The 13704-nt window shown below is 34.1% G+C and overlaps 1 protein-coding gene across 2 annotated transcripts in view; it reads right to left on the bottom strand.

Moving 5' to 3' along the window:
• The window catches only part of KLHL1 (kelch like family member 1), a 358028-nt gene that overhangs the window by 191517 nt on the left and 152807 nt on the right, over positions 1 to 13704 (bottom strand). For both annotated transcript variants that reach the window (XM_025924317.2, XM_086710730.1), the window contains exon 4: positions 8487 to 8683. In XM_025924317.2, coding sequence (XP_025780102.1) covers positions 8487 to 8683 — 197 coding nt within the window. The remainder of the gene's footprint in view (positions 1 to 8486; positions 8684 to 13704) is intronic.

The following is a 13704-nucleotide window of genomic DNA, read 5'->3' as shown; positions in this document are numbered from 1 at the left end:
GAAAAAATCTTTTGTATGTGTATTTATAGGATATTTTGTAACATTAGTTCCTTCTCGATACTTTGTTAGTTCTACTGTTGTTACAGCATCAGCTCAACATACAGCAATGCCATAAACATTTGTATCTGCTGACAATAAAGAAGACCTAATACATTTTTAATCCTAGATTCTGCATGTATGTGTGTGTGTGTGTTTGTGTGTGTATTTGATTTTATACAGCTATGCACTGTATCTTTGTGTTTTAGAAATAGCTCAGTATGAGAAATAAAAATAAAAATTAAAATATGCAAATGAAATCATCTTTAAAATGAATAGAATACTTCTCAAGTAGAGGAATATTATAATTATATTCAACATCATCAACATCAAGAAAGCAGAAGGATATGTTTCTTAAAATAGAATGTTCTTCAGTTTGGATATAAAAACCTAAAATGGAAACATATCTGAAGAATATCTGAATAGAAGAAATGGACGGTATCTAAAATGGACCCTTAAGAGGCTTATAATTTTCATTTGGTACTCTGCAATAATGCTTAATTAGTCTTTGAAACTGTCATAAATGCACATTTAATTGTGGTTATTTTATGAACCCTAACAATTACAAACTTCTGTGTAGTCAAACTGAAATCACATGAGTGAATAATTATGTGTTATAATGCTACTATTTATTATACATCTCTATCAGTTTATCCAGTGTCATATGAATATCCTGTTCACACATGACACTGAACACAAAAGTCAGTTTTTTAAAACTTCCACTGAAATCAGCTTCGGGTCTTAGCTAGTGGACTTGGTTGTACCAACGACTGTGATTTAGGACACAAATAAATACCTGTAAAGAGTTGTGAGCCTAATTTAGGCACAGAGGAAGTAAAGAGAAGCAAAAACTAAAATAGGAAGTTCATGTCTGTGCAAGCTTCCACCTGCTTCCAGATTACTTGTGATCATCCATCTTCGGTGGCAGTTGTCATCGAAGCCACTCAATGTATCCAACCTTCATTTCTTATCAATTTACAAAGAAATGCTGAAAGTCAAAGTTTGCTCATTTTCAACCTGACAATTGTATAATTAACTTAAACTCACTACTCAGACCATGTATTACTCAGATACTGAAAAGGAGGAGTAACATGAAGTAATGAATAACATTTTTTTTATTTATATATGAAATTTATTGTCAAATTGGTTTCCATACAACACCCAGTGCTCATCCCAAAAGGTGCCCTCCTCAGTACCCATCACCCACCCTCCCCTCCCTCCCACCCCCCATCAACCCTTGGTTTGTTCTCAGTTCTCAACAGTCTCTTATGCTTTGGCTCTCTCCCACTCTAACCTCTTTTTTTTTTTTTTTTGTTCCCCTCCCCCATGGGTTTCTCTTAAGTTTCTCAGGATCCACATAAGAGTGAAACCATATGGTATCTGTCTTTCTCTGTATGGCTTATTTCACTTAGCATCACACTCTCCAGTTCCATCCACGTTGCTACAAAAGGCCATATTTCATTTTTTCTCATTGCCACGTAGTACTCCATTGTGTATATAAACCACAATTTCTTTATCCATTCATCAGTTGATGGACATTTAGGCTCTTTCCCAGTGAAGAAATGAATAACATTTTTAAAAAGATAACTTTCAACACACATTTTAGTACTAATATATCACATAATAATCCAGGGGATAATATGGGTGAAGGGAACTTTGTTTTGATGACTTAGAAAAGCAAAGCAATTTAAAATTAAATTCCAAAAAAATTGAATTAAAAAATTAAATTAAATTCTTTGGATTCCCCCAAAGAAAACTCTAATTAATGGGTTATTAGAAGAGTTATCAGTAATGATAAAAAAAAGAGCATGCTTCTAACTAGAAACCATGAGAAATGTCAGGTATTTCAAAACCATGAACAGAAACCGCATAAATAAGGTTGGTTCTTTTTGTCTGGAATTGCTCTAATGGCTCTGAAGCACAAGTGAATGATGTATAGGATTTTTGAGGACCAGACGGAAAGGGCAGCCATTCTCACACTGACTTGGCAGGGCTCTATGCTGCAGTGCTGAGACTTCTATCTTCCAAGGCTATTGATTGAACATGGTAGCCTTTGATCAGCCCTATTGCCACACTTCTGCACCTAGCATAAACATCGGGAAATGCTGTAAGCCATGATGGTAGCACTGGGCAGAAAGAGAGAGAGTGACGTGAACAGGGAAAACAAAACAAAACAAAACAAAAACAAAAACTGAGGAACAAAATGTTCATGGCGTTCTGTACTCTCATCTATATTTTAAGTTTACAATATCCATTTGTCTAAAGTAATCCATGTTTTGAAGTGTTCTACACATCAGAAATCTAATTTGATTTAATGAATAAAATTCAATTGCTGTGTGGTCATTAGCGTATTAGATAGAGCATCTAATTTCTAGTTAGACAGTACTGGCTTAAATCTCCGTTCTAGCATGGTCTTTCTATTGTTCTTCAGGAAATTATTGAACATCCCTGAGTCATTTTTAGAATGGAGATTATGCATATGTAGCAGGGGTTCTGAAAGGATTATATTAACTAAGCATGCTTCACCCTAGAACAATGCTTGATATGTACTATATACACTTAACTTGTATACCTCCAGCACCAGCAGTGGGAAGCTTTGCTACCAGACACAATGGCAGAAGTTAGAGTTACCTGACTTTCTCTTTTTCTTTCTCACTCACCCAATATGTGTGTGAGTGTACACATATAGGTCTCTATAGAATGCCAGTCTTTATTCTTGGTTTCTTTTCTGGCCTCTTCCTCACAGCAGTCAGGCAACTAGTCTTTAAATTTAATCTCGGCTTTTACTTGCTTAAGAATGTTTTCAATGATATACCATTATACTCGATATAAAAACCCAAATCCTTAACAAATTCTCAATAACCTTGGAAAATCGGCTCTACCTAAAACTCCAGCCTCATCATCCACCTCTCTTCCTTTCTGCCTGACTATTTAATCACATTTGAATTTTCCGAAACAGAATAAGCTCCTTCCCACCTCAGGTCATTGGCACATCATGAATGTTCTTTAGCCAACATTTCACCTGATGAATTCTGCCTCATCCTTTACAACTCCATATAAGGCATTACTCGTTTAACAAGGCTTTGTCTCTTTCACTCTCCCATAGCATCTTACCGCTATCCTTTGTAGCAGTTACCAAATGTATGCATGATGCAAATATATATGCATGTATATAAATGTCATTTATAGGAATAATTTATTTGCACTCAGTATCTTCATTTTTATTCTAAGGGCAAACGATGTCTATTTTAGCTACCATTGTATGCCCAATGTGACCTATAGTCTGGGTACAAAATATTCAATAGTCACTCTGTCACTATTCAATCAACAATAAATGCTATGCACTTAAGGTATATAAGTTTAATAAAAATGCTAACAAGAAGCTACCACAGTAATGGAAGAGAAGAAAACACAGTAACAAAATCAAAAATATAAAGCCAGAAACTAATGACTACACTAAAGGATATAAAACAGTGTGAGGGTGTGGAGGGTTTTGAAGGCAGTGCCACATTATATAAAATATTCAGAGATGAGAACTCTGTGGAAGTGACATTTGAGCAGACATCTGAATGAGGCAGAGGAGAAAAGGATATAAATACTTGGTAGAACCGTGTTTCTGGCAGAGGGAAGCAAGAGCAAACACAAAGGTCATCAGGTGAAAGGTCCTTAGGTGAGATGCTTGATGTAGTCAAAAGGCAGTACGAAGACCAGTGTGGTTGAAAGTGTATGAACAGGGAAAATATGGTAAGAAATGGGACTGAAAAGAAAATTAGAGGAAAACTATGTGTGTTCTTGAATGACTGAATTCATGAGTGGGGAAAGTCACAATCCTAAAAGAATATCCAAAGGGAATATGTTAGTATATTACCATTTACTAGATACTTCATCAAGACAAAATAAATTTCAACACATAATGCTTATTCTGTCATAAAGGATTTTGCAGTACAGTTGTGAAGACCAGTCACAAAGACAAAAAAGGTCATTGATTGCATAAGGAAATTTATGATGATGTCACATAATCCTAAATAAGGGAACCCTAAGATTTCAAAGGAGAGAAAGAATGCCATGGAAAGGTTTTTTAAAAAGATTTTTTGTTTATTTTTGAGAGGGAGAGACAGAAAGAAAGCATGAGCAAAAGTGAGGCAGAGACGAAGGGAGAAAAGAACCCCAAGCAAGCTCTATGCTGCCAGCACAGGGCCCAATGTGGGGCTCAAACTCACGAATCATGAGATCAAGACCTGAGTTGAAACTAAGAATCAGACACTTAACCGACTGAGCCACCCACGCTCCCACCATGAAAAGTTTTAAGATGTTTCTTAGGCATGAATGAACTTAAACTGGAAACTGAGGGTTATTTAGAATTATATTCCAGAGATTTCAGGCCAGAGACATTATCATGAGTGAAGTACAAGTGAAGGGAATTCACAGCACATGTTTAGGAGGAGGGAGGTCAGGTCTGCTTATTTCTGAGGAAAAATGCCCAGGTAATGGTTTAGAAGTCAGGTAAGGAGGACTACGCATATCAAAACTGTGTGAATCTGCTATTTTGAGGTAAATAAATGTTGGATGAGGAAAACATGCCAATCTATTCAATGTAAGAAACATTGTGGATAGTGAATTGACAGTGCTGTGCAAGTGAAGGTCAGAGAATTCATGTTAATGGTCTCAACCTTCAGTTCTATGTGAATTGTCTTCAAAAGCACTCAGCAAAGGCACTCCATTTCTCAAGAACCTCCAGAAGGCTCCCATCAACTGACTCAGTCTACAGTTGTGAAGCAAATCTCTTTCAAAGGCTTTCTAAGAAGTTATTTCAAGTCTCCATTTGTCCACCTTTCTGCTTTTAACTGCTTGTGAAGTTGTACCTTCCACCTCTTATCTCCCATAGCTTACACGGATGCCCGTTATTGACAAACTCTAACCCAGAACCAAAAGGAGAGAGTATTTCAGAGAAATGGAGTTTCAGGAGTCCCCTGAAAAGGCAAGATGACCTTGGAGGGAAGTGGCGGTGATGATTAGTGGAAATAGACAACCCAGCAGAGAAAGAAAGGTCAGATGACTGAAGTAGACCTTTGGACTTTCCATTCATCTTTGCACAAAGCAAATTAATCTTAGTATTATTCTTTCATATAACATTTAATTTGAACAGAAGATTACACCACTAAGATGGAACACAATGAGGAACATTTACACAACACTATTAGACACAAACCTATTTTGTCAAATATGTGAAAATAGCTATTTTCATGCCCTACTGTAATTCAGCTATACGCACCAATTTTTTTTCAATATCTCTTCATATGACATGAGTATAGAATCATGCTATTCTTGATATTCTCATCTGTTTCTATTTGTCACTCTAATGATTTTAAACTATGATTTTCAAAATTAAGCACAACTCTCATAATGAACTCTAATAGTTAGAGGGGGCATATTTCCTTCAATTATTTTGTTGCTGTCTGGATATTCATGCAGCCAAAGTTTAAATTAATGTTTTAGAATTAGTTTCACACTTCTGCCTAATATGGAACTTGCAATCAAAATTTTCCAGTAGCTTGCACATGAACTAATGCCAAGCTGGGTCACCTTCCTGAATAGATTTTGGAATTATCCACACAAAATCAATAGTTGAAGCCAAATACAGAGGTGAAATTTCCAAAGGAAAGTTACCAAATGATATAAATGGCAAAAGCATATAACCAGCACGGTAAGATCTGGATGTTCAAGGTCAAGTTGATATCTAAAACTTTCAGCAAGGAAATAGAAACTTATGGAAAAATGTTACTTATAAAATAAACAAATAAATAATAGATCCAATAAAGAATTTAGTCCCAGATGTACTAGAAAAAGTAGTATGATTTGCTATTAAAGCAACTAAAAAAAGATAACATAATGGGCTTGTTCTTAAAGCACAGATTGAATAGATTGGATGAAGACATATGCAAGATTGAACAAGGATCAGAAGTAAAGATGTGGTGAGAAATTATAATACCAGATGTAAAACACTCATTTGAAAGTGTTAGAAATGAGAGAAAACAGTGATGTAGGACCAATAGGTCAGTAATTTTTATTCACTAAAAATAGTAACCCATGAGCATCGAGAATATTGGAGCTTCATGTTCCCAAAACAATTTGAAATCATGTTTGAAATCACGAAATTAAATTTCAACCTACATGACACAATACATAATCCATTCATAGTCTCAAAAATAAATTAAGATAGAGATGTTTTGAATGTTGAGTATATTAACAAAATTTGTATAAATTTCAGGTTTAAATATATTTTACTATAGAATATACATTTTAAACTGTCTAAAGAAAAAATATTGTTAATATTGTGTGATAAATTGTGGAGCAGTCCAAGCAGCTGCAAGAAAAACATCTTTATTACTAAATTAATAATTTCAAACTAGACCAGAAGGGACCATTATCCCTCTGGATATGGACACATATTGTTCTTCGGCTTAGCTATGCCAAGAACTCCTAATTGTAATGAAATGTGCATAATTAAATGACTGCAGTTGGACTTTGATATTTTGGTTGATGAACTGTTTGTTTACATTGATTTTATATGGTTCATATAATTTCAATAGTGGTACTATGCCTTGTCATGGAATATTTCAAAGGAAAATTTTGACAATAGAATCACAGAGCATGTATCTCTTTCTTTTTATTTGTATATTTTCATTTAATTTACCACTCAGCTTAAAGGATTAAAGAAGAAAAATAAAATAATATTGAAATTCTGTATAAGAATAACAATCAGAAGACTTTTAAATGGCTGACAGTCATTAGTGATTTGAAAAGATGTTGAATCTTAAAAGAAGAACTTTTTCATAAGTAGCAACTACAAAGCTTAATGAGATTTACCTCATATAAATTCTTTCCTTGAGTTGAAAGGGAAAGTTCTATACTTTACAATTGGTTGTTTCAATAATTACAATTAAATCATTAGTAATGTTAATAATGACAATAACAAAATTGGCTAGCATTTTGTAGAGGGCTTACTATATGCCAGACACTAGAATAAGAGCTTTTAGAATGTTCTTTCTAGGGTATGAAATATGATCAGTGTGAATTGTTGTAACTGATTATTCTATTCTAGAATGGAGATAACATAAAAAACATCTCACACCACAAAGTTCACACATTTAAAGTGTACAATTCAAGTGATTTTTGGTATCTCTATAAAGATGTTAAAATACATATATATAGAAAAAATGAGAAAAATATAAATAGACTTAAATTACTTTATGAGTATTTACTGACTGCTATTCACTCAGTTTAAACCCATCATTAAAATGGTAAAGAGGGGCGCCTGGGTGGCTCAGTCGGTTGAGCGTCAGACTTCAGCTCAGGTCATGATCTCACAGTTTGTGAGTTTGAGCCCTGCATCAGGCCCTGTGCTGACCGCTTGCTCAGAGCCTGGAGCCTGCTTCAGATTCTGTGTCTCCTTCTCTCTCTGCCCCTCCCCCGCTCACGCTTTGTCTCACTCTGTTTCTCAGAAATAAATCAAGTTAAAAAAATAAATAAAATGGTAAAGAAAGTCAAAGTTTTTAAAAAAATAGATCAGTTCATTTATACATCTAAATATTTTCCCTGGACAAATCATACAGGCAGAGGCATACCAAATATAATGTGCTATGATGAAAATGCATTTGGCAGCTTGGGCTGCTATAACACAATACTATTGCCTGGGTAGCTTAAAGAACAGGAATTTATTTCCCATATTCAGGAGTTGGGAAGTCTAAGATGAAGGTGTAGACTGATTTGAGTTCCTGGTGAGGGCTCTCTTCATGGTTTATAGGTGGTCACCTTCTTACTGTTCCCTCACAAGGTAGAGAGAGAGAAGAGGCAAATTCTCTGGTATCTCTCCTTATAAGGGCACTAATCTCATCATGAGGGACCCACTCTTAGGACTTCATCTAAGCCTAATTACAACCAAAAGTCCCTATCTCCAAGAACCGTCACATCGTGGGTAGGCTTCAACATTGAATTTTGGTTGATACAACTTATTCCATAGTAGAAATGTTGTAAGAAAAAGGCAAAAAAAAAGTTGCTTTTTTTTTTTCTTTTTTGTGGTACAGACTGGTAGCTCTTCATCAGAAAGAAAAGAAGAAAAAAGGGGCAGCTGTGGAAGTAGGTTTAAAAAGAGATATGACAGGAGTACTAAGAAAGATTAAACAATTTTAAAATCTTAAATAGTCTATAGTTGCTTTATGGTTTTATTTATGATTTATACACAATGTAGAAATAAGTCCATTAAGAACAGACTTTTTTTGCTTTGATATTATAAAATTCTATGTAGTACATTGTGCCCCCTAATAGAAATGTGCCCAAGCCTATAGAACTCATTTGAAACATAAAAAAGTCATTCAATGCAATGATAGCAATTGTTTTAACCTCTGATAATACAGCTATGCCTCTATTATGAAAATAGTACATTTCCTTACCATTGTGTAGCTGTGGGCCACCTTCATTAATTCAATGCATCCTTGAGCATCTGCGAAGGCTCGGATCCCCAAACAGTTGGATGGGTGCAACAGCTTCATGAGGAAGTGGCAGCACACTTCTACTACTTGAGGGAGCTGAAGAAGGCACGCTGCAGCAAGAAGGTTTTCAATGGTGTCTTCCTTTAACTCCAAGCAACCTAAACATTAAGTGAACAGAATCACGAAACTGTTTAGAACGATAACTTGCATGTCTCACTTCACGTAACATTCAAAATCTTCTAGTATGTACAAATGCCTTGTCAACTAAAATGTCTGTATCCACTTCAGCAGGAATTATGGTTGTTCCTTTTGTTGTGAATTAAGGAAAAAAAAAAGGAGGCACAAGAAAGGTTCACAAAAACACGTCTGGAAGCTTAGGAGGGCAAAGATTTATGAAGTTTCTGACAATACACTTGTGTATATTAGTATGAAGCACCTATGTGGATAATGAATACATGTATATGTACATGTCTTATATATACCTGTGTTGTAGATTGCTAATACTGTTTTTAACTCACTGTACCCATGGTTACAGTTTTCTGTAATTTTTCTTAACGTTTAGTCAGTTCTCTTAACCTCAGAAAATGAGCTCTTGAGTATTTCATCTTTTTTCTAACTACTGGAATAATTTATTAAAGAATTGGACTTTTTGTGGAATGTTTGTAAAACATTCCTGTGAAGCCTTCTGGGCTTAACTATTTGGGGTTAGGTTTTGTTTGGCAACTCAACACATCTTTAATAGGTTTACTTCCATTCAGATTGTCTATGTGTCACTCAGGATCGAGTGAGTATTTCTAAGTCATACAAACGGCTTATTCCATCTTAGTTTTTGTGGCACTGACTGTTAACTCTTCACTAGAAAGAGCTTCACGCAGAGTGCCTGGGTGGCTCAGTCGGTTGGGCGGCCGACTTCCGCTCAGGTCATGATCTTGCGGTCTGTGAGTTCGAGCCCCGCATCGGGCTCTGTGCTGACAGCTCAGAGCCTGGAGCCTGTTTCGGATTCTGTGTCTCCCTCTCTCTGACCCTCCCCCATTCGTGCTCTGTCTCTCTCTATCTCAAAGATAAATAAATGTTAAATTTTTTTTTTTTAATTAAAAAAAAAAAGAAATAGCTTCACGCATTTTCCTGAACACAGGACCAGGCCACATGATAACATCAGGATACATGTCAATGGACTAGGTGTAGAGGGATGTTGGTTACTACCACACCAAGGTATTTATGACTTGATTGTGCTCCATCCATGGTCTCTTTCTCTTCTACCAGCAAAGTAAAGATGGCGTAAAACCTTGGTGGATGGAGGATGCACATGGTGTAAGGAGCCTGTGTGCCTGAATCTATACCAAAAACTATTAGTTTCAAATAATAACTCAATATTTAAGCTAATAATACTCAATAAATTCAAGTACTCAACTGTATATAATTTTATTGGTTTATTGGTTTTATTGATCCTTGCAGTCTAATCTACTCTAAATTTTTAAAATTTTTTTGAGTTTATTTTATTTATTTTGAAAGAGAGAGAGAGCACAAGTTGGGGAGGGCCAGAGAGGAGGAGAGAGAATCCCAAGCAGGCTCTGCACCATCAGAACAGAGCCTGATGTGGGGCTCAAACTCACAAACCATGACATCATGACCTGGGCTGAGATCAAGAGTCAGATGCTTAATTGACTGTGCTACCCAGGTGCCCCCAATCTACTCTAAATTGCAGTTTTAATTTATTTTAATTAGTGTATGCCTATAATTATTGGAAATTTTTCATGCCATAGATTGTTTATTTTTGTCATTCTTATTTTGTTAAATTAACCTATATTTTCAGTGGATTGTTTAATCATTTCAGAAAATCAACTTTGGTGGGTCTCGTTAATGCATAATTATAGAGTAATGGTAATGGACGTGAGTTTTTTTAGAATTATTTTTATTAATTTTGCTTAGAGATTTTTGGCTTTGCTAAATATGAAAGTTCTGGAAAAGTATTGCCTATTTTTATTGAAATGGTTTTTCCTCCTTACCTTTGCTTCTCCAATTTTCCCTTAGAGACTATTATCAAGGGCTTTGTATTGATCAAATCATTCTCTCCTCCCTATCTGTAGTTTCTTTATATATTCCATTCACTGATTATGTCCCCAATATATTTAATATTTCATTTAAACCTGATATGTAAAACTTTACAAATATTTCATATTTACTTCTAGAAGTTCTCTCCATGAGAATTATTTGTATTAAAATTTATAATATTTTTATATCTACCTTTAAATCCATGGATACTTATTTGGTATATCTAATATCCTCCTTAACCCTAACTTACTAAAAATTTAAATAACTTTTAATTGTAGAAATTCTACAAATGGGAATCACTCATTTCACAGAATTTTTAATTAACTCATAAACATTAATTTTTAATCCTAAGTTTTAAATAACGTCATTCTTTTTCTTTGATTATGGATTCATTTTATTTCTACTGTTCTGTCTTTATTTATTTTTTTATGTTTATTCATTTTTGAGAGAGAGACAGACACAGGGTGTGAGTGGGGGAGGGTCAGAGAGAGAGGGAGACGCAGAATTTGAAGCAGGCTCCAGGCTCTGAGCTGTCAGCACAGAGCCTGATGGGGGGCTCGAACTCACAAACTGTGAGATCATGACCTGAGCTGAAGTCGGCCGCTTAACTGCTTAACTGACTGAGCCACCCAGGTGCCCCTCTACTGTTCTGTCTTTATGTAACTTTACCACCTTTAGTTTTAATTATAATTACCCAAAAATAAGTATCTGTGTTCTACATTTAATAGCAAAACTTTGAGAATTTTAGATATCTTTCTGAGAAAATAATGTTTTATTTTCCTTTCTGAATGTTCTAAATTTGACTGAGGTTTGAATTATCCAAACAAGTTTTATTTATATGGTTCTTTTACTTTTTGCCTCAGTAAGACCTATATTGCAGCCTCTTATATTCAATGATAGTTATTAGTCCCTATATAAAGGGGATATTTTAATTCATTTGTGCACTTGGAAGACAGGCTACATGAAATTTGAAACTCAAACACAAACTTATATGAAGAAAATAATTGATGAACTTTTTCTTTCTTTCTTTTCTTTTCTTTTCTTTTCTTTTCTTTTCTTTTCTTTTCTTTCTTTTGTTCTTTCTTTCTTTCTTTCTTTCTTTCATTTCTTTTTTTCTTTTTTCATTTTCTTTTTCTTTTTGAGAGAGAGAGAGAGAGTGAATGGGCAGGAGAGAGGGACAGAGAGAGAATCTCAAGCAGACTCCACACTGAGCATGCAGCTGGATCCCATGACCCTGGGATTGTGACCTAAGCCAAAACAAAGAGTGACACTCTCAACTGACTAGGAAACCCAGACACCCTAACTTTCATTATTAATATTCTATCATCTAATTGAAATTTAAGTGTGTATTCTTGCTAGCTAGAATTTATTTTCTAACTTTATGATGCTACAGAAAACTTTTTTTTAATTTTTCCTTTTTTTTTTTTCAACTAGGATGTTAGAAAAGTTGTCTACTATCAAAAATTCATCTTTCAAGGACAGAATATTTATTAAGAAAGATCTTTATAAATAGACTGCCTTTTTCTTTTTCCAAACCAAAGTTTTTTATTCTGGATTTTTTTTAACCTATAGTAATTTGTAAGAATAGTACAATAAACACCCATATACTCTTTACCTAGCTTCACCAAATGTTAACATTTTGCCATATTTTTCTGCGTGTGTTTGTGTGTGTGTGTGTGTGTGTGTGTGTGTGTATGTGTATGTGTATTTATGCTATAGCTGCTGAATTACTGGATTATTCAAACCATTATACTTCACCCCTAAATACTTAAGCCTGTGTCTCCAAGAACAAAGGTGTTCTCCTACATAACTACAATGTAATTTTTACACACATGAAATTGATAATATTACTAGTATTTACTATGATGCATATTTCCCCAAATATCCAAATAATATGCTTTATAGATTTTAGTTTTAAATTCAGGATCTAATTAGGGCTTGCACATCATATTTATTTGTAATGTCCTTTTAGTCTCCTTTAACTTATATTAGTTTTCCAGCCATTTTGTCACTCATGACATTTATAACAATAGTGAAAATTCCAGACTAGTTGTTATGTAGAATTTCCCCAGTTGTGTTAGTCATAGTATATCACCACGATTAAACCTAGCTGAAATCTTTTTTTTGGCAGGGACATCATATAGGTGATATTGTACCCTTTTCAGTGCCTCTTATAGGGAGGTTCATTACGTATGTCTCATCATGGATGATGTTGTTTCGTACCTTGTTTAAGGCAATGTCTGCTAGATTTCTTCATTTTAAATATTTTTTTTTCCTTTATAATTAGTAAATAATCTGTTGGGTGAGGGATATCTTTGCCTTCAAACATGACATTTCACCTATAACTTAACATGTTTAATAAAGAGTTTTATGTTTTATTTATGAGTGTTATGGAAAGAATAAGACAGAAAAGGAATCTAAAGCATGCTTCCAAATGTTGCAAGGGATTTGATGAGGAAAGAAAAAAAAAAGCACATAAACTGGAAACAATAAATTGAAAGGAACAAGGTATGGGAGAAAAATTAAAATACTTTTTATTATATATTAATTTCCAATTGAATTAGCTACCTAAAGTTTAATTTTAATTTTAAAATAGGGACATTATCAATAACAAAATTTAGAAATAGTTATTTTTAAACTTACAAGATTTTAACAAATTTACAAGGTTCCTATTATTTGGATATTATCAACTAGTAGAACATTGAGTATCATAGGTCAATTTGGCAGAGGAGACATTTGTCAATACAGTTCTTTGAGGTGTTTATATTTCACAATATCATTCAATAATAATGTAAAACAAAATATTCATCTGAAGTTGAAGGATTCAGACAAGCTCAAATTATTTTAAGATAATCATGTCAGTGTAGTTATTGATATATATTTTAAGGTTTGTGAATATTGTAGTAAGCACAAGAATAAAGTATTCTACAGGTCATAGACACCTGTACTTTATAGATTTTGAATGATTTATGAAATGTGTACCTTTACTTGTTAAAATAAAAATATGAAATATAGAGGAGATAACATGAATACATTAAAATATATTATTATTTATAATTGATCATATGCATAACAGCTTTTTATAACATATATATCTTTAAAACATCATCATGATTTAAGAACTGTA

This window comes from Puma concolor, chromosome A1, assembly GCF_028749965.1.
Source record: "Puma concolor isolate L17-30 chromosome A1, mPumCon1.1.hap2, whole genome shotgun sequence".
Taxonomy (NCBI): Eukaryota; Metazoa; Chordata; class Mammalia; order Carnivora; family Felidae; genus Puma; species Puma concolor.
This window is presented reverse-complemented; position numbering and strand designations above follow the sequence as displayed.